General features: G+C 37.6%; 1 protein-coding gene across 1 annotated transcript in view; it reads right to left on the bottom strand.

The window, feature by feature from the left end:
• The window catches only part of SRFBP1 (serum response factor binding protein 1), a 68,094-nt gene extending 41,560 nt beyond the window's left edge, over positions 1–26,534 (bottom strand). The window contains exons 1-3 of the mRNA XM_058043738.1: positions 26,404–26,534; positions 4,103–4,191; positions 3,043–3,115 (exon numbers count right to left, since the gene is read on the bottom strand). Coding sequence (XP_057899721.1) covers positions 3,043–3,115; positions 4,103–4,191; positions 26,404–26,433 — 192 coding nt within the window. The 5' untranslated portion in view covers positions 26,434–26,534. The remainder of the gene's footprint in view (positions 1–3,042; positions 3,116–4,102; positions 4,192–26,403) is intronic.
• Positions 26,535–26,836: the final 302 nt, after the last annotated feature.

The following is a 26,836-nucleotide window of genomic DNA, read 5'->3' as shown; positions in this document are numbered from 1 at the left end:
GGAGGGACTCACATTAGAGCAGGTTGGGCAGGACTGCTGTTCATCAAAATTAGCACCACGCTGGAAAAGTTCACAGACAACTGTCTCCCCTGGTCAGGACCCCATGGCATAGCAGAGAGACTCTGCCTAAGCAAACTGAAGAAAGATTTCAGATGAAAAACTGACCAAAACTCCCACACCCTGTCTCTCTGTACTGTCAGCGTGAAAGAAGGAGAGGCTGGAGGGACGAAAATGTTCTCAAGGTTTATTTCAATTCTAATTAACCTCTTTAAATTATGTTAACAAATTTTTCTTTACACCTTTTAAAGTTTTGAGCCTGTTTTGCCCTTGGAATGTTTTCTCCTAATTCTTACCTTAACCCATGAGTCCTTGAGTCTTTCTTTCTGTCTCCTATGCTCAACTGTAGCAGAGGAATATAAGTGAATAGTTTTTCTCGTGGGTGCCTGGTGCTTAGCCAGTGTCAAATCATGACTTTGACAACTGGGAAGAACTTGGAAAAAACCTGTGCTATTTTCTTCAACCTACAGAAAGCCTTCAGGCCTTCAACCAACAAAGAATTTCCAGAAGTTGTAAGTTACCACTTCAATAAATATTTTGTCCTGAAAATACACACACTATCAGATTCTGGTGCAACATCCATTTTCTGGTTCCAAACCACTTTGGCTGCTGTAATTATTTTGTTGGATTTTTTGTCTTTTCCACTGAACTGCTCTTTGCAGTTTGCAGCTCCTAAAGACTAATCATCCTCTAAGAGAGAAGAGGCATTTTTTCTTAGATAAAACACATAACGAGAAGTTAATGGACAACCTCTTGCTGTTAAAGAACACAAAAAATTGCCATATCCACCACACAATCCATCAACTTTGAAAGGATTTTGAATTTCCCCTAGCATGTGTTTGAGATCCACCCACTAAAACTGTTAAAATAATCTAGAATAACTCAAACCTTAGTTGCTCTAAACTGCAACTTTATAGATAATTTTCTATTTCTATTGTGTCCAATTTTTCCTTAAAATTCTCAAATTCATAATTTGAGTTATGTGAACGTGTTTTTATGAATCTTATGATTAATAACTTAAGACAAAAGGTTGCTGGGAGTGAGATTTCACCAACATAAAATCCTCCAGTCATCTGAAATAACCTTACTAGTTAGTGTGAAAGCTGTCTTTTTCACTTCTTCCATGCTTAATGAGGAATATTGCAATGTCAACTCTAAAAATCTCTGTTAGTACAGAAATCAACAGTGGTTGAAAAAATACATATACGACTTGTGCCTTTTAGGTAGTGATTAATAAGAAACAGGAGTTTTTCTTTCATTTAAGAAACAAATATCCTGTAAAGCTAGTAAGTGTCAACTTATGCATTTTTGAAGTCTAAAAATCTCCAAGTAAACAAACCTTCTTCCTATTAAATATTAATGTAACAGTGCATTGTTTTTAACAATAAAGTCAACTTACAGCACTTAAAATTTCAGATAACCAAGTGCATTTACTAATTTCAACTTACAGATAATCAAGTGCATCTACCCAGGAAGCAGGAGAGTTCTTCCTTCTCAACTGCTTACTTTGAGGACTCCTCCCTTTCTATAAACTATTTCAGGGCAAAACTTGCCTTCAGCTTTCTAGACTACAAGTCTTTCCATCCCTGACAGCCACTCTTAAAGCTACCATTTACAAGCCCTGTACATGTTAATGCCAACTGAAGCAATGCTTGAATGTACTTGGCCAATGCAGTCCTGAGTGCAAGCAGGCTTTAAGATGTCTGCATGATCCGGATCCTGGCAGGAAAAGTACAATGTGGACAAAACAAAGACTCCTGGTAAATGTGTGCAGAACAAATCTTGCAGTGAAACTCCCTCAAGAACACTCACAAAAGCCCCATAAAAAACATGGGCTTCTGAGCTCAGTGCTCCAGCACACCTGATCATCATTCTCTTAGAAACTGAGACACACATACTTGGCATTAAAAAACAATGTAATCAAACTATTAAAAAAAAACCAAAAACACAGAGAAAAAGAAGCAAATACAAGATCAAGTTTAAGACTGATGGCAAGTCAGTAATGCAGAGTGCCTCAATATTACTGTCATAGTGATTGAGAAGTGCTGCCCATTTTCTTTTCCCTTTTGTTGGTTTATGAAGATTCTTCCTAGAAGTATTAAGATTTTTAGCTTAATACTGATTCTACTTGATCAATTTGGCACAAAGCACATCTAAATTGGTCAATGAAGCCTTTCCTGTTATTAGCCTTTTTTGAAGACTAAGATCTTTGCAAGGTTGAGAAAAAAAAAGAAATGTTAAAAACAAACAGAAATACTGTGTGCTCCCAGGATAAGCATAAAATAGTAGTGTAATGATATAATCACTACAGTTATCAACTACACTTGTCAAGGAAATAATCAAAACAGTCATATTGTGAGAAAACATTTGTCATGACCTATATAGGACTTGTGCTCAAGTCCTATGATTGGAATTTATAACTCATTTCACCACACATAATTTTATGTGGTATCAACTAAAACTGAGAGATTAGCACAAGTCATTATGAAGTTATAAAATTTCTGAAGCATTTTCTTGATGTCATAACATATTAGATACAAACACTGTATCAATTAACAGCAAGGCTGAATGCTAAAAACATATCTGACTCAAGTCCCTTAAAGCTACAATTTGAAATTACTATAGAACCAAATACAAATGGCATGATATTCAGAGCTTGCAGGACAGACAATGAGGATACTGTACTGTCAGACACACAAAATACCTCACCATACTCCTGAGCGGCACAAGAACTTCAGATTCTGTGCTTTAACTGTTACAGTAAAAACTTCGAACACCACACACTGCTAAGCAAATTCATGTTTGGCCTGGAACGTTTAAGACTCAAACTGTTTAACACCTTGACAAATGCAAATACTCACAATTTGCTAGCTGTGTTAATGTTCAAGCTTACTCTGAAAATACTTAAAGTTTCAGTAACGCAGTCTCAGAAAACAGACTTAAAATAGTTGTCTCTAATACTGAATTATTTAAACATTGTATTACCTTCATGGCATGGATTTCTTCTATTAATCTCTCAACTCGTTTTTGGTTCTTTAATTTCAAGTCTTCTGAACCCCTGCAAATGAAGTCTATAATTATTTTTAAAAAAATCTCAGTTTAGTAACTTTGTTTCCTCTCTAGCAATACTAAGTAGCAAAATAAAAAAAAATCAGGAGATGGTGCACAAACACAATCCCTTATTGGCAAGTGAACATTTTAGCAAAGAGTTGAACATAGCCTAAAGCTTTTGCTGTACTGAACAGCAGAGGAAAAACTGAGGATTTAGCAGAACTATGTGAAAAACAAAAATTACTCTATCAGAAAATACAAAACCACAATTCATATTCAAGAATGGGTGACTGCTTCATATGAATTGTGGTTTTGTATTTTCTGATACAGTATTTCTGACCCACTCAAATATAATTCCGATTTAAGATCTGGAGCATTTAAATATGGAAGTTCATTGGATTTGCTTCTTATTTTGGACAACTTGCTAAAATTGTGAGAGTATCCTCACAATTTACACTATGAACACAGTAGGAGATGTATCTCACACCATCTCCAAGATATGTGCTAAATTATTTCAGGCCAGTAATCTCTAAAAACATAATCTACAATATATTGTTTAAGCTGTTCATATAAGAATTAATTATTAGTAATTACTAATAATCAAGTATAACCTGTATATCTATGCAAATGAAGTATTTTTTGCTACACAAATCTAAAGACAACTACAGTGAGAAAATTTGGTGCAATTTAAATTCAACAGCAGAATAATCTAATCTGACACTTTGAGATGTGCTGTAAAAGGTTCTGTAACTGATTCAGATTACCTTCCAATACACTAAATCCCATTAAAAAAGTAATCCCGATTGTGCTTTATGAAACTCCTTTTAGTTTGCATTTTTAGTCTAAAATTAAGTTAAAATAAGACAAATATGTGCTTTAGTGCCTTAAGTTTTAAATGTAGTACATTTTTCTCCCATTTTTCAATTTTTGTGAAAACAATTAAAACAGTGCCTTATTTATAAACCACAAAAAACCACTATTATTTAAAACTGACTTTTTCGATTTTAATTTCCCGATGTGTCTGGTTAGTCTGCGAATAGTGAGGACTCTGGCCTTCTTCACATCTTTTCTCATCTTCACAACCTGTGAGAAATATGGAAGACATTAGAAACTGTTTTCCTTGATTACGTTCCATATACAATACATTCATTACATTGCTTTAAATTTTAGAAATTAGTTCAACAAAGACAAATATTTTAAAAATAAGAGTGCATTTCCCTGCTAACCAAATCTCATTTCAAATGCATTCAGAGTTACATTAAAATCAAACTGCTTCCATAAACATCAGTGGAAGAATAACCAACAGTCTAAAAATGTGTCTGAGGTCTAAACAGAAGACAAGACATTCCTAACTAGCCATACTTTAATATTATTCTTAGAGCTAGACTGAGCTAGGGATTTGAAATGTCTCACCTTTTGCCTTCACTTAGCTTACTTTTGTCCCAGAGAAACACCAGCAGTACATTAAGTCCATTGGTGCATAATACATAAAAGCATTTCAATTATTAAACATCAAGTGTTAAGGAAAGACTCTCAAAAATTGACATTATTTATTATGGAACAAAATTTGAGATATTAAATTCCTGTTATATATTTGAATTCATTCTTGTTCAAAACAAAAGTCCAAGTGGTTTCTAACTTGCTACAGTCTGTCTCAACCTGCCATCCTACCCACTACTCTGTTCCCAAATTTAAAGCAGGCAGTTTTACAGAAAATTTGGAAATGATATTTTGGTCTTAATTCTCAACCCAATAACAAAGAAAGAACTCTCATTATTATTATTAGATAGATAGGATGAACAAAGAAATCTTTCCAATCTTTAACAATTAAATTCCATAATGGAAAACCTTAAGCCCAGGTGGTGTCTAATGGTGAACACTACAGATACAGGGAGTCAATAGTGATCCTTTATTTTTACAACTCAACTTCCCCCTTAATTATACATATATATCTTACTATGTCTATTAAAATTATATATTTGACAGTTAAACTTAGAATAACATGAAATACTAAAACAAACAAAAAAAAATCAGTCTTTCTGACAAAAGCCAAATTTATCATAAATTTATCCAGTGGGTAAGTTCCAAAATTAAGTTGGCACCTCCTTCTCAAAGAAGTTCTTTACATCAGATTTCTATTCTAATTTCTCAGCGATAACATCAAAATGACAGATTGATGATGACTCTACCACCTAGTTAGGTCAAGAATATTAGTACTACAAACCTACATCAGACTTGAACAAAAAAACCCAGAAAAATCTTCAAAGCTCACAGAGCAGTACTTCACACCTGTGATGGGGAGTCGGCCAGTACATATACACCTGTGCACAGACCATAAAGGTGATACTTAAGCAAACAAAAGGAAGGCAGAACACATCCTTTGCATAACTGACTATGTTTGTAGCTTAGAGTACTGATTGAATCAGGTTGTTAAGCCTGAATGGTATTCAGCAGTAGCTTAACTGAAGGCTGAATCAGAGCAAAACAATTTCCAGAGAGGGGCATGTCTAATTGTCAGCCTTGCCTCTGCCAGGCAAGTGAAAGAACACGGGAAGCAGTACTCCTCTGAGAAGCAAGGGAGGGGAATTGTACGGGGGCAGCGCTAGTCACTTGCATCATGAGAAATAAAAAGGTAAGGGAGGTTTTTTGGATAAAAATAACTGACTTAAATGTGGTATCCTGTTCCAAAAATTGTTACAGGAAAGGTCAGTACTTACCTTAGTTACCCTAGTAAAAGTAACTGTACACACAGATCTACCTACAAAAGCTGCAGTTTACAGCAGAAACCACATGCCAAGAAGCACCAAGTGCCAAGTTTCTGCTACACAGCAGCACTGCTCGAGACTTTACATGCTAAGGAAGAAACCAATAACATCACCATTTGCCATCAAGGTGATAGATGTAGGTATTTCTTTTTTATAAGACATTGAATGAAATTATCATAGGTCCCTATAGTACATCTTCTAAAGGAAAAAAGAAAAAAAATGCAGCTTCTGTCTGAACACCAATACTATACATACATATTGGTACATTCAATGGAATGTTTGGAATGTCAGAGGAAAACTGTGTATGCCTTCTTAGAACGTCTGGGGTGGGGAGCTTGTTTTTAGTTTGGGATTTTTTATTCTCTATTTTTTTTTAACATCCACTAAAAACATTCATAAGCTAGAAACGTACTGGAATTTAAGTAACTCATACTTTACATATTAGTTACTGTGTATGCAAACATGAAGTACATTTAACTTGCTCTCAAAAATGTTTTGTCAGGTATTTTTTAACAGAAATACTAATGCACACACAGCATGTTTCCAGGGCCTACAAGAGCCAAACTTCAGCCTCCTCTGCTGCCAGCCCGTGAAGGCTGTATAGACATGACAGCAGGAATGAGGGAAGGTATTCGCTCCTTGGCAGACTAGGAGTATCAATTTAAGTAATCCAGTCACTTATTTCACACGGGACAGTATGCCTCAACTCTGTTCTTGGAAGTACTCATAACGTTCTCAAGAAAGCAGTCAGCTCTTTGGGAAAGAAATCAAAAAAGTTTAGCTTCAGATTTACAGTGTGCTTGAAACAATGGGGCTTAGACCACCAGGGTAGGCCCTGCTCTCTTATATTACAAAAGGAAAGCAGCAACTTCGCCATCAGTAGGAAAAAAACCACCAAACTAAGCCAAAACAAACAAAATAAACAAAAAAACCCCAACACACCACCAAGAATAGTCATATTTCAAAAAATAATAACAAATATTTATTCATAATAAGGTAGTTTTTATAAATAGTTCTAGGAAAGACAGTAAGATAAGGAGAAGTCTTTGCACTGAAACATAAAAAGGCAACAGTCTAAGTACAGATCAGACTTTATGCTTTAAGACTAGGCAACAAGGATTTTTAATGTACTCAGCAGTGACAGTAAGCACTAAAGAATAATTATAAACAAGCAAAACACAAACCAAACAATTTCCTCTATCAATAGGATCTAGGATTCCTGGAAATTAAGGAAGTCTGCAATTGCATGTGGAAATAACCACTTCAAGGATTTCTTTGAAGAAAGAACAAGAGATGTTTTCCTTTGTTGAAGACAGTTCTTTACTATGTTGGAAATACTATTTATGAGACAATTAAACTATACCTCCTCATTAATGCCACCAAATGTCTGCGTTCACACATTATTAATAGATGACATCAAAGTAATAGCAAATATAGACTACATATCAATTATTAAATACAAAAGAAATTACAAAAGATTTGAACTTACTTTTGAAAACAAGCCTAGGTAGTAACATATAGAATGCACATAAGCATATTTCAAAAGCTATGGTTATGAACAAAAATCATCCATTTAGCACTATGCCCTTTTACGAAACAAATGCAAAATGTAGTTACATTGCTACAGACGCTAAACAAAGATGAAGTCCAAGAAGTTCCATGACCAATGGTACTCCACAAAGAGAGGCAACCATCAATCCAACAGCTTTCACCTTCAGTAAGCATTGACATGTACCAGCCAGCAGCACACAAACCATTTCAAGCCGCAGGCAGATGGGAGCTGCTGCTGCCCTTTCTAAAAAGGGCAAACAAAGAGCACAGCACGGGATCAGCAGATGACAAGCCAGACAAGACCTAGAAACTCTCCTGTAACTCACCTTTTCCTAGGAGTGTGCATTACTGAGGGAGACTGTAACAGGAATTGCTGGCTCCAGCACAGCCTACACTAACATGATACTTGGCACACGCTCCCAGTACTCATCTGGCAATGAAAACAGCCCCAACTTTAATGTATGGGTACCACTCACACAGTACAAAGACACCAGAGGGCACATGTCAAACCAAGAGGGTGATTTCTATCAAATAATAAAGAACGAGTGTGTATTTAAAGACATCACAAGGACTGTATTTAGCCCAGAATGCACAGCTGAGAAAAGGAGAATCTAATAACTTCAACGACTTTGCTTTCTATTTCAGATTATACCTGGCTCCAAAGGGTTAAAAGCCATTCCCAGAGATTTGTATTTTTGTGTGGAAGTTCAATCAGACCTTCCCAATCCTCAGCATGTCCAAGCCCTTCTTGCGCCAAGAAAGAAACTGACACAGGATTACTTAATTGTACCTCTTAAGTCTTCTCTAGGGTTTTTCCATGAAGTAGTTCCATTTTGACACTGGTATTTCACTTGCAGTTACAAATTACTTTTGACTAACAAAAGTCTTGGAAGGGCTGAATCAATTCCTAAATCAGTGTTAGACAGTGTTAGGAAAGGGCTTCTGATCACAGACATGATCCCTTTTAAATTAATGGGGCGCTGTTATTCTACATAATACAAGACAAAACACATGTAAAATAGAAGAGGAAGTTATTTTAAGAGCCTCCCACATAATTAAGCTGTTCCAAAAATACCTGTTTGAAAATTTTCAAGTTTCTTTAAGATAAATGTAAGGCACTTTTAGATAAAACATTAAGAAGGCTAGTTTAGGCTGAAAGTTTGTATTACCACAAAACAGTCCTCATATCAGGGATGGCAGAAAAACACCAAGGAATGTGGATAAAATGACAGTGTAGGTACAATTATACATTCAAATTCAAATGACTAGTCAAAGATATTTGCCTTCACATTTTTAAGACAACAGCAGCAAAGTTCTCAAACAAGCATTACATTAGAATAAAATGTTATACTTGGCCACTTCTGAAACTTGTTTTGAGGTCTGTACAAGCAACATGACTCCAAACTAAGCTAATGTTCAGCCAATTAGAAAAACAAAAAAGTGTGACTAAAGATTTGTAGATGTATCAAGAAAGGTACGTGTCTACTCTGAACTATGGTATCAAATGTACTTGACAAAAAAAATATCCCAAAACCAAATCATTACTCAAAACAAAAAAAAATCCAATGGATTGAGAGAAGCACTAATATGTTTCTACCTATGACTTGTTTGAATGTATTTTATTTGAACAAAAACTGTGAAGGAAAAGCTTTTTTTAATATTACCACATACAAAAGCTAATACCGTATATGAAAATATCTGAAGGACCTCAAATATCTCAAATTGTTCTTGACTAAACTTAATAGAAGTTAACTTACACAGTCAGCCCCAGCTATTCAAAATGCACGAAAGCCAATAAACGAATGGACATGTTCTTTTCTTCAGAGCAGTCTGAAGCATATACAACTGTTCTTCTTGGGCTTCAGTCCACGAGGTACTGAATATTTTGGTCCTGACCCAATAATGCACTTAAATTATTAAATCCTTAAACAACCAGCACTAGACAGACCACAATTTCTTCATCCACTTCTGCTTTATGCCAGCACACAATCTACTCCTAGTTCTGGTACAAGAAAGCAGAAAAGACAAATCATTCTGTTCTCTTCAAGGAAGGACACTGCATATAACCTCATCTAGTGAAAAAACCCCTTATTATAAAAGTTTAAAACATTGTGAAATATCCATAATGTTGAACAAATACACACTCATTAAACAGAGGCCTCCAGCCTCTCCCTCAGCACAGTATAGTGTCTGTGAAAACTGTCTTCAACAAGACAGTTTTGCAGACAATTGCAAAAATATTTCTTCTACAATTTGAAGACAATGTTCCTAAAGCAGTGTTCTATAATTTTACATAGGCACATCCAAATTCAATATAAGGTGCAATATAAGGTCTCTTATGTCTTTTCTATCACTTGATGCCTGGAAAAAAAGATAGTAGTTCTGAGCTTGCTTTTCCACTTCAGTTTCTTCCTGTACTCTCCAGGCTAACAGGATTTATTTGACATGAGGGTCACATGTGAGAGTGAATAACAAGGAGAAAACATCAAGAACCAAGGCCACTAATTCATATTGCTATTGACAAACTACCATTTACCAGGGTCTAGTGAATGAATGACAGGAAAAAGATGAAATTGCAGGTACAGGATATACTTGAGCCCTCATAAATTCCCTTCATGCCAAGAGAAGGCTAGGAGGTTGAAATGAGAGCCTGATCTACTAGAATCAAAATGGCTCAAAGCAAAAGGAAAAAATTATTTATATATGCCTGTAGGCACACAATAGCTTTTAGATTTTACTGCAGTAAGAGATTTACTTTTGAACTCCCTCAAGTTTAAACAGTGCTACTAAAGTAGAAAGGGAAAAAGTCACTAAAAATATACCAAAATCACTTGTGTTTTGTACAGTGGCCTTTTCTACAAATCTTTACAAATTGCTTAAGTTAGACATCAGCAAGTGTCAAAGCAAGAAATCCAGCTTTAAAAACTCCAAATCAAGCAATAAAAAGAAAGTGAAAAGTTTAAGATAAATATTCAAGGTGTCTCCAATACCTGCAAAAAAACCATGGAACTCAGTAATGTTTCAGTTCTTACTGATCTTCTTTCCCTTCCTAATATCAGGCACATCAAAAGCATTGGTTTCACTTTATAGTTACTTGGCAGTCTTCTAACAAAGACATTACCATGGTAACAGAGTATTCTCAATGTTAATTTTTGGTGCTATTTGGCAACACAGAGTTTTAAAATTCAAAACACCTGCAGTCGGATCACAAATTAGCCAGAACTAACAATAGTACATAATCTTATGAGTGAATAATCTAAGTGAAAAAATGTTTCTGGAACTTCATTACAAATATTTCTCTCTGTTATCTGGAATTCCAGCTTGAAAGATCTAATGGTTTTTAGATTCTTAGGAAAAGCTAGCAATTGCCAAGTTCTATTTCTTCCTTTTTTTTTACAAAAAGAATCCTTGTATTACAGTATATATTTTATGCATGTCAAAATATGTGGAACTAGGCAGAAATACTTAATACAGCTTCATACATTTCATTATAAAAACACATGTAAGTAGGGTGGCAAAGGCAGCAAGAAACACAAACACAAAACACAAACATAAAACACACCTGTGAGCAGTATCAGTGCTCAGTTCCAGAACAGTTTTATACAAATATATAATGCAAAAAAGAATATATTAAAAAAAAACCAAAACAAGGTGAATTTTCAGCCAGATCAGTTTCCTGATCCGTATGGACACATAAATGTTACCTAGCTCCAGCACAAAGAGCAAAGTAAGAACTCAATACAAGACAGAGATATGGACCACAACAAATCAGATTACAAAAAATGAGCTATCTCTTCATTTAATATAAAGATCAAATCCCAACACAGAAAGTGCTAAGGAGGAGAGTTTTTCAATTACTGTTTGTGCCAACATCATGTTAATCAACACCACTGTCATGTTAATCTTGCCTTTGCCATCTGCAGCTACACGAGAGCAGTATGAATCAAGCGGGTTCAATTCTATCCCAATACAACTATCAGAACATACAAAAATTCCTTAAACATGAGGTAAATTCTTCTGGATTAAATTATTTCTCCCTGCTGCTCAAAGTCGACAGAAATGCCACTGTTGGCTAGAGCATCCGGAAAACAAAACACCCGCAGCTTCTCAGGCCTCTGGGTGCTCACCCTGACAGCTTTCCCAAGGGATTTGCTAAGGACGAATGAACAAAAGCACACCACCCACTTGGGCGAATTTCCACCTTCCTCACAGGAAAAGTAATGCACACACCCCTTGTGAGTTACTGTCAAACCCTTCCTCCACAGTCTGCCCATGCTGCTTTCTTTGTATTTTCTCAACTGAAGCACTGAAATATCGGTTTCTTTATTCCGTATAGCACTGCATTTCCTCCTGCATGGAGAACAGTTGTCAGTTCTAGTGTAATTTCTCCAAGGGGAAACCACAGTGAGTACTCGGAAATGCTAAAAAAGATCATTTTCATCAAAAGGTTTTGAAAAGCAATTCCAAGTATCTAAGACAGTTGGGAAGGAGTAAGGCTAGCCTAGAATTACTTGATTGTTGCCAAAGACCAAAATTTAATGGATTTGCTGCTTCAAAGTCAGTGTCTCACTGGATGGAGTCAGACTCCACGCTGTACTTCAGAAAGCATTCAAGTCCAAACCAGCACCATGAGATGGCTAGACACATTTCTAGACCATAAATACACATCAGTAGTTGTAAACGTCCAGATGAGAAATAACTGTTACAAACTAGCCTCAAAATGCTATATTAGCTATATTACTTCATCCACATGGGAATAGAAACTATACATGTTTTCTAAAACAGAGGACCGCCTGAAGGTAATTTCTAACCGTATTTAATTGATCAGCAAGTTTGAAAACCCCCAGCTATCACTCCGCTAAAAATATTTCTGTGGAATGTTGAAGGAGGATGTGATCAAGGCATTCAATACAGACAAGCTCAACTCAATGGACTTTGATGTCTAGGACTTCTTAATCAGACCAGAGCTCTAGCTAGAACTCACACGTGAATTTCATGCCTCCTTAAGCTTTGACTTTACAGAAAGACAGCAACAGCAGAACCTGCAGTAGTGAAGTAAGAATTACAAAGGTGAACACGCATGAATAAACAGTAAGAGTGCTGAGGGCTTCTACTCTTTTTCAAATGGTGAACTTTTTAAAAGCAGCTGGAAGAGCGCTGATCACAAGGCAACGTTATGAATGTCTACATTACTTGCACAATCTGAAGCACAGCTTGACTAGTGACTCACAAACAATCTATGTAATTTTTTACATTCATTAAATTGATCACAAACATGATCCACACCTGTAGAGCTGAACTGCCATGACGAAAAGAAAATTGCATCAAAACTGAATACGAACCTTTGCCCCTAACAAATACAAAATACAATCACAGTGATTCCAGTATTAATTTGGAGGTATGTTTGGTGGTGTGACTGCTTTGGTTTGGGATTAAGAGATGCTAGTATAATGGTGGTATGGCCTCCTAAGTCACCACAAAAAACTTCAAGTCTTGAGCACTAATATGTTGCAACTTTTCTCAGCTATTCTGAAAGAGCAGAATGTCAAAACTGTGTATTCTGGAATTATATTAGTTAGCCTGGTTTCTGAAAAAATTAGCTTTGTCAGCACACTGCTTGTCTGTCAGTATCCATCTCTGGAAACTTTTGGGCTTATTAAAATGAAATCAAGGTTGACCAATCATCACAGCTCCTACATGTTTTGTGAAAACTGATAGTCATGTAGGAGTTGTGAACTAACATCAGCATGGCAGAACACAGAATTCAAGTATTTTCCGTTTTGGCTGAGAACAGGACATGCATACTCGCTCACCAGCACATGTGGCTCTGAACCAACCACAGAACACCCTCTCCTGACTGTCTAAACAGGCAGGAAACATGGGCCAGAACTGCAGTTACTGAGAACACTCCAAAAGCATAACAAACAACAAAACCCAAGGACAACACAATGAAAACTAAAGAGACAGAGGAATAACTCATGATCTATACTACATATTCTATATGAAACTTTACGAAATACTGGACTGAAAGCTGTAACATGCCAGGCCATCGCTGGTTCTCAACTTACACGTACAATACATTTTATTTTTATCACATTGTTTGTACTGATGATTTAATCTCATGATTGAAACTTCAAGGGAAATCAGAACACAGATGACTTGCTGAATGGGACAGAAGAAGGAGAGCTTCTTCTGTGCAAGACTGTTCATGTAATATACTTTTATAGTTACTTCAACTGGCCTCAGCTTGCACTAGTCTCATGCACCAAGAGGCCAGGAAAAGAATGGGAAGCCAGTACAATGTTACAGCATCACAGTATTTGACAAATATTTGTATCTTAATATTACCAGGAAAATGCATTATTATCATCTGTCATTCAACAGCAACACTCATTTTGTAGTAAGACACATTAATTTCAAAAACTGTATTACAATGTCACTATATAGTTGTTGTTATTATAATGCAAGCATAAAGGAATAATTAAGGAAAAATGGTTTCAAGTTCATTAAATGAAATAAAACAGCATCAGGAGAGGAATGATGAAGTTGGAGAAATATCTACTAAATCATATTCCATTTCTCCCTAAATCTGAATGATAAAAAAACTAGCTAAATACCACAATTTTAGATTGACCATAAATATACATTTTGCCTGCATTACGAAATCTTACTATGATAAGAAAAATTACATTTCTTTTAAAATTTAAATTCATTTTTCTTCAAACTCCTCCTCTGTAAAGTCTGCCCTCTGTCAACACAAGTATGAAGAGGCCTAAGTACTAGAAAAAGGCTGGAGGGCTATTTAGGTATGTGAAAATTCCCATAAAAAAGGGGGATGATCAACTGCCAACAACAGGAACAGCAATCAAGTTCTGCTGCTCATGCTCATTTCCAGTCCGTGTTCTGGAAAGAAGCAAACCACGCCTCAAGTTACATCTTGCAACAGTTACAGCCAATTTTCACCACCATATTGATACATTTTGGAGGGATAAGCAGCTCTCTCCGTCACACTCTCCTCACTGCCCGAAGAAATTTCAGGCCGGCAAGTGTATTTTAAAACAACAATAGAAGTTTCTCCTCTCTAAGCTGCAACTTTCAAGGCTGTGCCTCCTTGTCAGATGTTCTGATATGACATGTATACCATTTAGAGAGACAAAGAAATCGTCTATAAAAGTAGCATCACAAGACCATAACAAAAAACTTCACACAGGAATAATAGAGTGGTATGTCATGGAATGACACAGCTCGATAAGAAAAGCACAGAATGATGTTAAATCTAAAACAATGATCACATAAAAATGAGTGAGTGGACTTCCAGAGGGAAAAAAAGAATGAAAAACAATAATAACAAAAAAATCATAACCACCTTCTTCTCATGCCTGGGAAAATAGTTATTGAGAAACAAATAAGAAAGATTTTGTATCCGCATTTTTAAAGGAAAAAATCCTTTCTTAAAAAAAGAAAGGAGAACAAGAAAATAGGGAAATCAGAAAAGATGTGTTTGTGGTTTATGACTTTCAAAGTATTTGGTACTTTTGCCTTTCTTCTTAAAAAAAAGTAAGTACCAAAATGCATCCAGTGAGTGCAAGTAAGTACAACCAACTCGTGTTCAGACCTAGAGTATGCCAGTGACCAGCAAAAGCCATAGCCTCAGGAAACACACTCTGCTAAAAACCTCATATAAGGGAAATCCAAATTTGCATCACAGATCTTTTTGATTTACACTTCCAAACAGGATGTATATTCAACCAAAGACTATGAACATCACCACAACATGAGGAAAACCTCCATTGGCTTCAAACATGCTGCAGTATGATTGGCCTGACAAATTCTGAAATACTATCCTACTTCTCACAGAAAAACTGCTCATCCTTCAAGGCGCTCTCTACTATTATGTCTCTATGAATTATATTTTTTGTGGGAACTTTTTCTCAGTACTTATAGACTTATGCAAAAAAAAAAAAAAGAAATTTAAAAAAATCAAGTAGCATTACCATATAAGCTACTCTTCTGTCTTTTTGGAAGGATGGTAAGAATTCTTGCTAATGGGAATGGAGAAATGCCTTCTTACACCAGTTAGTGTTCCATATTCCCTCAAAACAGTTTAAAAAACAAGACAATTTCATGATGAAAATTCTTCATAAACACAAACACATGGGAAAGTCAGGGTTTAAAAAAAACCCCAAAAATCTAATAATCTGCATTCTTCCTAGAAGTTTCTTCATGATATCAACAGAAATGGGGGAAAAGGACAAGTATGAAAAGTAGAAGAAATAAAGCACTTAAAATATCCCTTCCAGATGTCTGACATCTATTCATTAATTTAAATACCTTTCCACAAGTTGTTCTCTACCAGTTGCCAAAATGCCAAATCTACAACAGATTTGCACACAACTATCCCAGTACTACTTACTAACAACTTGGAGCAATACTTAAAGGTTCTTGTAAAACCTTCTCTGTTGTGACAGAACAAGTACTCTCACCTGTCTGGCCAATAGTGCGTTCATTGTCCAGCCATTGACAACTTTTCTTCCACACCAAGTGCTGGTTCTGTTGGGAGATTTCCTTCTTCTGAAGCTTGCTACCTTCTTCCATCTCTAGGTGCTTCTTACCAAACTGATTTCCCCTTTCCTGTCCTTAAAAGCTCTCCTCATTCATCTTCACCAACCTATCCTTCTTGTTTAACACACCCCATCCCCTACCCATCTTTTTTGTCTGTTCTAATATTCAAATACCTTCAAGCCCCTTCCTTCCTTCCTTCCGACACTTCCTTCCGACACTTCCTTCCAGCAAGCAAGCAAGCAATCACCTTAACTGCCCTTTTGCTTTATACTGTTTGGAATTCCTATCTTACCCATGTAAGGTATGCTCTCCTGTGCTATTCACAACCTCTGCAGCATTTCCTCAGTGACACCTGCCTCCGGATGAAATCCACTATTCATTCCTTTGAACCAGGTGCCTTCAGAACAGCTCTTACCAGCCTCTCGTGCAAACAGCTTTTATCTGCTCATCTCTTGCTATATTAATGTACCCCTGCATGACATCATGTTTTCTCATATGTGTCCTCATTAAACAGCAAAGCGGATTCACAGAATCATTTACATTGGAAAACACCTTTAAGACAATAAAGCCTAACCATAAACCAAATACTGCCAAGCCAACCACTGAACCATATCCCAAAGTGCCACATCTACACACCTTTAAATACTTCCAGGAACGATGACTCAGCCATTACCTTGAGCATTCTCTTACAGTGTTTGACAATCCTTTAGGTGAAAAAAATCTTCCCTAACAGCCAATCTGGCACAACTTGATGCCATTTCCACTTGTCCTGTTACTTGGGAAAAGAGACCAATCTCCACCTCACTACAACCTCCTTTTAGGTAGTTGTAGAGAGCTGCCCACCTCAGCTTCTTTTTCTATGCACAGTTTCATTTGGTATTAAATGCCATATGAATAAACAGGTATCATTGTGACGCCTCTTTGCAAAGGAAATAACATAATGGTATTTTTTTCAGACAAAATCAGTACAAGACTTTTAAATCCCTTTAGTTTATATGACTTGAAACACATTCAAAAGAGTCACTGAATTTAGTAGTTGGCCACTTTACTTGTCCATTAATTGCCCTTTACTACTGCAGCACAAAACAAACTGAAAAGAATTTTATCATAGCATACTAATGAGGAATTGCAATGAATTCACAACTGGCTACTATTCTCTTATAGGAACATCTCCTCCCCCAAGCCCAGAAATTTGAAAGCCTATTATGAAAAAGTCTAACACCACACCTTCCCTTCTACACCTATTACAGCCTTGCTCCTTCTTCATTTAGCACCAAGTTCCAGACCCAGCAACGTAAAGGCTGCTGAAAGACCTCTGCAAGGACAGCAGTAAGCAATTATGCCCATTTACTGTAACGGAACTATTTTTAAATTGTGTCTTACTCAGGCATATATAGCCATAAATTACATTTAATGAAAAAAACTACACTGTGTACTGCAAGTACCTCACAGTTCCCTTAAAGTAAAAGTTACTAAGTTTCCCATGACCGTTTGCATGTTTTTTTCATTATTGTACACTACCACACCAAGGAACCACAGATGTTTTTGCTTTATGAGAGCATCTTACTAGCCTACGTGGCCTACCACACACACTTTATATAAACCACTTGAGCTAAGAAAAAGTTTTCATTCCTGTCCTCAAGTACAGTAGTCCAATAAAGGCTGTATACAACACTGTCAGAAGTAAAAAACTGCCTTGTTAGCCATGGTTAATTGCTTCAGCAATCTGCTGAAAAAAAAACTGTGTGAAGAGCAAGCAGATCAGAATTTGCTGCTAATATTAGTAAAACTGATGATGTGGCAACTCTAGAAACTTTAGAAACAGCTGCTGGAACAGTTCCTAGGGGGAAAAAAAAGCCACAATTCCTCAGAATTTTATCTCACAGAGTATAACTTTGGAAATTTCATAAGCTTTCAAAAGACTTTTTCCTTAGGACATTTACATGGTCTGTAAAAGAATGTCAGGAATTTAACACTTGAACTGTTTTAAACAGAAATCAAGCTCTATGTAGCACAACTTTTCCTTCTTCAAGAAACTGTTGTGCCTACAATTATTTATTAGTAACAAAACTAATGCAAGAATTTTTACATGCATTTCCACAGAGCTAAAATGATTCCTGCCAAGTATTCCAGAGTTTAAAAAGAAAGCCGTGTTTGCTTTCCAACTTTGCATAGACTTATAATATACAGAAAAAACACAGTGATTTGCCAGTATACTAAGAAATGAACTGATGGAAAAGATTAGCTATTTAGTTTTGAATCGTGCAGAAATTTATCTTTTCTCAATTCTCATAACTTGTTTATACGCCTTTCCAAGACTTTAGACTGACTTTAGTGACATTTAAGAGAATGCAGAACAAGCTTCAAGGAAGTATTTAAGACCATGTGTGAGCCAGGGATACACAGATCTTGGCAGTGCCAGTAGTCAGCCACAGCTTCAATTTGACCACAAAGCATCCTAGGCACCCATAGTTTTTCAAAAGTATCCAAGTGCTAGCCATTCTACCTTCAGAATAATTTTGAAGTGGTCACACATGAACTTCACGCCAGCTAAAGCTGACCAAGAGGCAGAGATGCTGTGACACATGTGTGAACCACACTGGCAGACAGCTCAGCAGAGAACAAGAACTGGCATCCACCATCTGAGGAACAGCTTAGATGCTGGGGCACTTAAAAGAATTGAAAAAAACCTGATATAGGAGTGTAGGGTAAATGTTTCTACTTCAAGAAAATGGCTTGGCCAGCACACTGTATAGGTGCTGGATGAAATACAGCTCATAAACCACAGAGAAAATAGCAAGGGAACTTGTCTATACACCAACAAGAAGAATTTTTCTCAGGAGTAAAGAGTTCTGAGTTCATGTTTTTCCTTTCAGGGAGCTCATGTATTTTGTACTAATTGTTGGATAAGCAGCCTTTGGAGCACAGTCAAGGACTTTCCCTACGGAAATGCTCCCACTGGTGAAACACATGACCAGGCTCCCCTCACTCCATAAAATCACCCTTTGCCAGACAGTAGCCCAGCAACAGTATTTGTTAATATTTGTGATTAGTGCACTCTGCTGGTCATTGAGATTCATAGGAATAAACTCACCTCAGACTGAGGGAACCTATCCATCAGCTTTCTCAATTACTGGAAAGTTTTATAACAACTAAGCCATTAAATTAAAACTTTTCCCCCTCAGACAGCTTCATGCCTTAAGAGATAAGACTGTATCATGAATTATGAGCAGTTAAGATATCTCACAGCTCAGTCCAATATCAGGTAACTGGTTAGATGCCTGACCTCAAGTCTCACTTCTCCTTTATATGAGGAGACCAGACACAAATATGAAATTGCCCTAAGAGATTCCTCAATTACCTCATAGCCCAGGGGATAGCATAAAAATAGATCTTTGGGGGTAGCTACTTTATTTCCGTGAGATGCTGGATCACTGCACTGAACTGACTGCCCAGTATTCTGAACTGCCTTAAACATGGTAGTGTCTACAGCACCCTGTCAGTGTTATTTTGAAAGTTTCCATCTAGAATTCTTTTTCGTCACAGCAAGGAAGGCTTAGGAATATACTTTAAAATATCAAAACATACGTTAGGTAATAGAAGCCATTTGGATCCTTGGATCTAATACAGTAAAAATCTGAATGCTCATATCAATTTGCCCACAATAGTAAAGAGCATTTTAAAAGAAAGATTGAAGCATCATGCTTCAACAAGTCCCTAAGAGCAACAGGTTAATTTCTTAATTACTGTTGGAAATACAACTCAAATACTACACTTTACTTACTACCAGACTGCAACTTGTTCTTTTGCAACAGATAGGAGACTGTTTTTTCCCCCCTTACTCACATTTCCCATAAAATAAATATAAACTCAGTGACATACAAGAGGCTGTATGACCAGGTTCAGGGAAGTATTTAAGAACACAAATTGTCAGAGATAAACAGATCTTGGCAGTGCCAGTATGCAGCCACAGCTTCAGTTCTGACCACAGAGCATCCTAGGCACCTGTATACCCTGACACCACTGAAATTTTAAGATTCTTCTTTAAAGCTGATTTTTAACTAGTCTCCTAGGAACTCATTACGTAAAGCCATCAAGATCAGACAAATGTAAGGGCTCATTTGGCTTCCCCTTTGAACTCTGTAGTTCTCCTGCCTTCACAGCCTTGACCACTATTTCTAGTGGTCACAAAACACCTGCCAGACAACATAACTGTACATTATGCGTCACCCTATTGTAGGTTTTTCTGGTTCAATACCCTCCTTAAATTCTATGTTTACTTCACAGAAAGCCACTGCTTACAGAGAAACACCTAAGTGAGATGAAATACAGCACAGCTCTATCAGCCAATCAAACAGCTGTGGCGGGATAATCCATCTCTCTGCCTCTGTGCCCATCCCACTCACAAGTCCCACACGGCCGCTGCTCCCGCTGGCTTGTCAGAACCCGGTAAGATTGTTACCATCAATCTGCAGCAGAAAACCACTCTAGCAACAAACTTCCGATGAGCACAGAAGTGGGAGGCAAGACGACGTGGCTGGAATGGGTGAGCGAGAAGCCCCAGACTAGAAGCAGCAAGTCCAGACATTTGTGAAGAAACCACAGTTAGAGCATCACACTCCATCAGGGGCACGCCTCCTCTGTCTGAGCTGCAAAGCAGTTCTCCACAAAAAGCCTGATATTTAACACTGAAGGTACTTCAACTCTCTTGGTTCCTACAGAATGTGAGTAAAAAAACAGACCTTGAATAAAGAAGATTTTAAATTATATATCTAATTTATCACCCTAAATCAATAAAAACACAGAGAGGCATATCACATCTGAGTGACAAGATAGTCATACATAATGTTGAAGAAGGCTGAAATTACGGAAGATCTTAAGTAACTGCAAATAAATACTCACTTTGTACAGAATGCTTCTTGCAAAAATGGTGACCATTCAAAGACTAAAAAACTTTAGGTTAATTTTATTATCAATTAAAAAATATTTAAGCATGCTAGATGTACTGTATAAAAACTAGAAATACATAATACACGAAGGACTAGCATGGGTAAATACTCAGATCTTTCACTTTTAGTGCACCTTACAAAAAACATGACGCAGTTCCTGGTTATAGAAATCAATTCAGCTTCAGGAAGAATTAATGACTCGCTCAATTTCCCCCTCCCTAATCTTTCCTGATATTCTGTTCAGACCACATTCTCTTTGCTGCTATACAGAAACTTTGGTGACCAAAAGTTACTTACTTGTAGAAGGATGTACTTGAACTTTCTTCAATTTGTGAACAAAGACATGTATAAATGCAATTTCAATAGCTCTTTCCTCTTTGTTTTCTGTCTTAGCATCTGAACACCTAAGGACAAACACAACACCTACCCATGCTACACCAAGACAACTCAGTCTTTATATATAAGCATCTACAAATATACATTTACTTCTGTTTGCACTGTGATAAAAGATTAAATAACTACAGATATAGTTTTGTACAATTATTAAACTACAGCTAAAACTCAAGACTGCAGTTTCAGACTTCCAGAGACTGTATGTCAGTCTTTCTCCCTTAGTTAAGGTTATGCTCCGTGGCCTGCTTGTCTGATTTTTTTCATTATCAGCCACGCTACTCATACCTGACTTTGCAATACACCAATTTAAATTCTTAATTCACACCTCCAGACTGCTTTCTAAACATGCCATGACCTAAACTGCTGCCCAGCTAAATCTGAGGCCAGGATGTCTGCCCTAAATCTAAAGAGTAGAAAAGCTGAGTGTTGCCATGTAGAGTATCACAACACAAAGTGTTGGGACCCAAAACAATATAAATGGAATTTATCACCTTGAGCTTTATAACTAAGCTCCCTACATAACAATTTTAATTCTGGACTTTGCTTGGCAGGCTGAAAAATAAGTGTGCGCACACATCATTCTCAAGTTATGGTTTTATCTTGATCCTACCTTTTGGGAAAGAAAAAGAACAATTCCATTGAAGATGACAAGCATTATGGAGACAGTAGCTTTTATTATCTAAAATCTGTAGTTTTGTAAATACAGAGAAAAACTATTTTGTCTGCGTAAGATTAATTACTACAAATTTAAGAGAAAAATTCACCTGATAGCAAAGTTTTGATATCCAATCAAGTTTGGAAAATTTGATTCATGTGTCCCACAGAAAAAACTTTCTACTCTAAGAGTTTGCTTTTTATAGTATGATGCCTTATTAATATTCAACTTTAGCCATTACAGCACTCATGGAGGTACATATAAGAACACTTATTTTAAAAACGCTCTATACAGACTTCATTTGCATTAGCTTCATGAGCTTTCTGCAGCATAGCTCCTTGAGGGAGCTGCAAACAGAATACCATCAAAAAAAAAAAAAAAAAAGAGAATAGAAAGAGAACTGAATTTGTAGCATTAATTCAATATCATTAGCAGATTAGGACTCTAAAAGCAGAACAACATAATTTAAGAAACACAGGTGCTGAAAAAAACCCTAGAAATCTGTAGGACTCCCATTCAACAGCTTCTGTTTCATACTATTGTGTACTGCTGATCAGCAAGGATTAATTTTTTCACATTAAACATGAGCTATTACCCTTAAAACTTGCCCTTATCCATGGTAGTTGATGATTATGTGCTGCCATCTAGCAAATGTTTCCAGAAAAGTTTAACTTTGGGAGCTATTCTGTGGCAAGACACCTGAAATTTCTTAGAAAGCTTTTTAAAATAGGAAACATATTCAAGACAGCAACAGGTTTTTAAAATGATTCCTTCAGCATGCATGCTTGTAAGAGTAACCACAACTGGAGAATACCATTAGACTTGATACAGACAAACCCTTCAAAAGTAAGACCATATCCAGTGAATATGGAATGGCAAAACTCAAATTTTCATTCTATGACTTATGCTTTTCTTTGTTTCAGTGAACTCAATAAGTAGAAAATGGTAAGAAATACTGCATTTTCTTCTTTCCCAAAAACTCTAGTCTTCACTGCTTCACTTTGTTCCAATTTTGTGGTTTTTATTTCCTCTGCACCCACCCTCCCTCCTTCACCCACCCAATTCATCCAGTAATCAAAAAGCAGCAATCCCATACAGTAATACAGTGCCTTCATTACAAAAATATTGTGTTTCTTAACCCTTTTCAATCTCAATTTTTCAGTCATGCAGTCACACCGAAACTGTACCATGCTATTTACCAGCAGCAAGATAGCTTCCTAAAATTACTGGAACTTGCTGACTGTGAGCTCTGCCAAGACCTTACTTTTTTTGTTATTATCTACGTATATATTCGATTAGAGTAAATGAAAGAAATAATTTATACACTTTTGGCACAAGTCCTGCTTGTTAACATGGAAATAGTGTGATATTTTGAAGCACTTACACTGCTATAAACAACTTTTCATGAAAAGAAACATTAATGAAATGTCTACACTAATTATTTGTGAATATGATTGGTTTCTTATTATTTTCTGTCTTTATTCACCTCCTCACAATAATTGCAATTTCCTCTTTTCACCCTGCGTCCTTAACATTGTCCTGAAATCCCTCATTCATCCAGTCACCTAAAGAGTACAACATTCTCATTCTTTGCTCCCCATGGATCAGAACAGCTGGGAGACTATTGCTCCATGGAGGTATTATTCTTTAAGCAAATTGTGATTAAAAAAACCTGAACCACAACAACTTTTAAAGTCTCCATTCCTTTCCAATTTCTTTGAAATTAACCAACGAGTTCAAAAGCTCTCAGAAGGGACAAAGGCATCACAGTCCACTATTTGTCCAATTTCCCCAGAGCATCTTCTAAATCATCACCATTAAATTATGATGCAATTAAATGCCCTCTAGTTTCAAAGCACACATACACCTGATGTAGAAGACACTGCAGAACAAGTAAGCGTTCTGACACTTATAACTATTTCTCAGCAACTAATATCAAACAAAAAACAGTACATAATTAAAATAGAGGTCAATTAACATTAAGATAAGTGCCAGTTTATCTCACTGGGAAACAATGGTTTTAAGAATATCTGTTCTTCCTGTAAACAAAAGGTTAACTGGTAAAAAAAATTTGAAATCTGTCATCCTAGAATTCCTTAAGATTCCACCATTTAGCAGGACATGGTATTTTACGTTAATTAAAAGCAGAAGCCTTTCTTTGCTAGAACTAAAGCCTGAAATATATAATATCACAGAATTTCATAGAATGGTTTGGGTTAAAAAGGAGCTTAAAGCCACCTGGTTCTGACCTTGCTGCAATGGGAATTGTCATCTCCCACTGGATGAGGTTGCTTGGAGTGCATCCAGCCTGGCCTTAAACACCTCCAGAGACAGAGCATCCACATATGCACAGCCCAACAACCACAGAATTCCTTCCTAATATCCAACCCAAACCTACTCTCTTTCAATTTAAAGCCATTCCTCTTATACTATCTCTACATGCCTTTAGGAACAGTCTCTCTCCAGCTTTCTTGTAGACTCCCTTCAGATAGTGGATTCCTGTAAATCCCGCAAAGACAAACAAGTTATCAGCTGTATAAGGGTGACAAGGTTGTCTCTGCAACAAATACCATCATACCTACTGTATATGGCCCAATGGGAAAAAACCCACATGATCCCCACAGTATTGTCTGACTGTGGAAAGCTGAAGGTGCACAGAATGGAGCTGCTCCATAATTTGCTTTCCCTTAGCAAACTGGAAGAATAGACAAGAAATATTATTTAATAGACTGCATTTTCAAAAGTTACCCATTTAAACATGGTCCTAATAAAATTCCTCCATTTCATCTTTATTAGAGGAAGATATGATTTTTACTCTTAAAATGTATTCTTACAAGGGCATCTCTGTAACAAATACACAGAGGGTATCTGTTATAGAGATATGAAATACCCAGGCATTGGTAAATAATTTATTTTATATTTTATAACTAAACACCACAGTCATTAATACAGCTCTGACACTTACAAAAGGACATATGCATAGAAATGGAAAACACCTTTTACTCTACTCACGCTAGGTCTCGTCCTACTCTAAGCCAGACTGATCTTCTGTCCCTCTAGAAGAGATGGCATCCAGGATTTCAGTCTTTGTAATAATAGCTCTATCTGAGATGTAAGGTAGGACAGAGTGTCCACTTTTTGCAGAAACTAGTAAAAGCTACTTTCTCCAGAACTTTCAGTTTCCTCTCAGGACAAAGTTATGTTTGAAGTATTAGACGAAATGACATTCCTGAAATCTTCCAATGTTTTGTGCAGAAACTTACTGTATTCTTTTTATGAGGAGCTCCTCGAGTCAAAGAATGCTCCTGTTTTCATCCCTTGTTATTAGCATTTTTGCAGTGAAAGACTAGGAAACATCACTCAAATGTGAATCAACCACAAGGAGTCCACACTACCACAATGAATGAAATACCCTCTTTCCTCCTCGGTGATTTACAGGTATGTTTCAATGTCAAATCACTCATTTCTGACCTTACACTTGTTAAGAGCATGAACCAAAAACTACTGAGTAAATATCTTGATTTTATGCACTGTCAAACACTTTTCCTGATGAAGAGGTTACACTTCGCTAAATTCTTGAAATCAACTTGCAAATTAACCCCTCTTCAAGTTCTCGTACCCCTAAAAAAAAAGTAGTTTTTGTTCTGCTGATGGCATCAAGCTGTTAGTTATGTAGGAATTCTGGATGTGCACAGTGCTAAGTGCAGGTGTTATTATCACACATGCTCAGAACTGCCAGCTACTCTAAACTGCAACACCTAAAATGAGGTTACTTTAGTTGTGTCAGGCTTACTGCGCGTAATGAATTGCAAATACGTAACCAAAACCCGTCACGAGTGAAACACACATAACCGAATTCACACTATAGTGAAGAAGAAAAATATATATTGAAATAAACATGAAATACCAAACTTCTTACAGAACAAGGAGAAATTAGCTGCAACCTATTCATTTTTCATTTTCAATCTGTCCACGTGCGAGAAAATAAGGCAATATCTTTGCCATCCAGGAGGCAGGCAGCTGGGGCTTTGGCGGGTCCGCTAGATCACCTGCAAGATTTCAGCGTGAACACAAACACAGCAAGGCCGGCGCGATGGAACGGCACCGGGGGTCAGGACGCCGCACCGAGGCACATGTGTCGGTCGGAATCGCGTGCCACCCCCCGCAAGCAGCTCAACTTCACCCGACGGATGTTTGTTTCCACCACAGCGGAGCTCCAGCACACGGGACGCGCTCTCCCACACCAAGGGACGGCGCCGATCACCCGCGATCTCCCCCACGGCTCCGGGCCGCCACGCCGCCTGCGGCAGGCTCGGCCCCGAGCCGGCTCGCTCGCAGGCCGATCCGCCGCCGCCACCCCGGCCCTTCCCCGGCCCAAGCCCCCCCCGGCCCGCTCCCAGCGGCGCCCCGGGTGTCTCACCTCGTTGTTGAGGTTCAGCACAGGAGCCATGGCGCCACAGAACCGCGCAGGCCGCTCCGAGCCCCGCACGCCGCCGCACGAACCGAAACCGCGCGCAGGCGCCCAGGGGCCGCGACCCCGCCCCGGAGCCCGCCTTCAACGCGGGTTAAGGAGCTTTGATTGGGGCTGCTCTCCTCCCGGGCCTCACCGGACACGGGGCGGATCCCGAGCCCGGCCTACCCGGGGCGTCTGGGCCGAGCCTAAGGCGGTCGCCTGGCCCCAGGCGAAACCTAAAGCTTGGCGGCGCGGGGCGTCGCCGGCCGGCCGGCTGGTTCGCTGGCTTAATCCGGCCGATGTAGGCTTGTAAATCGTTAAGCTGAAGGGGCTCTGCCCCCACGAGCTTATAGTAGAAATATTTCTAGTTTATAATAGAAATATTTCGGGGTTTTTGCTT

This window comes from Melospiza georgiana, chromosome Z (assembly GCF_028018845.1).
Source record: "Melospiza georgiana isolate bMelGeo1 chromosome Z, bMelGeo1.pri, whole genome shotgun sequence".
Taxonomy (NCBI): Eukaryota; Metazoa; Chordata; class Aves; order Passeriformes; family Passerellidae; genus Melospiza; species Melospiza georgiana.
The sequence above is the reverse complement of the archived record's forward strand: the minus strand, read 5'-3'. Positions and strand labels throughout refer to the sequence as shown.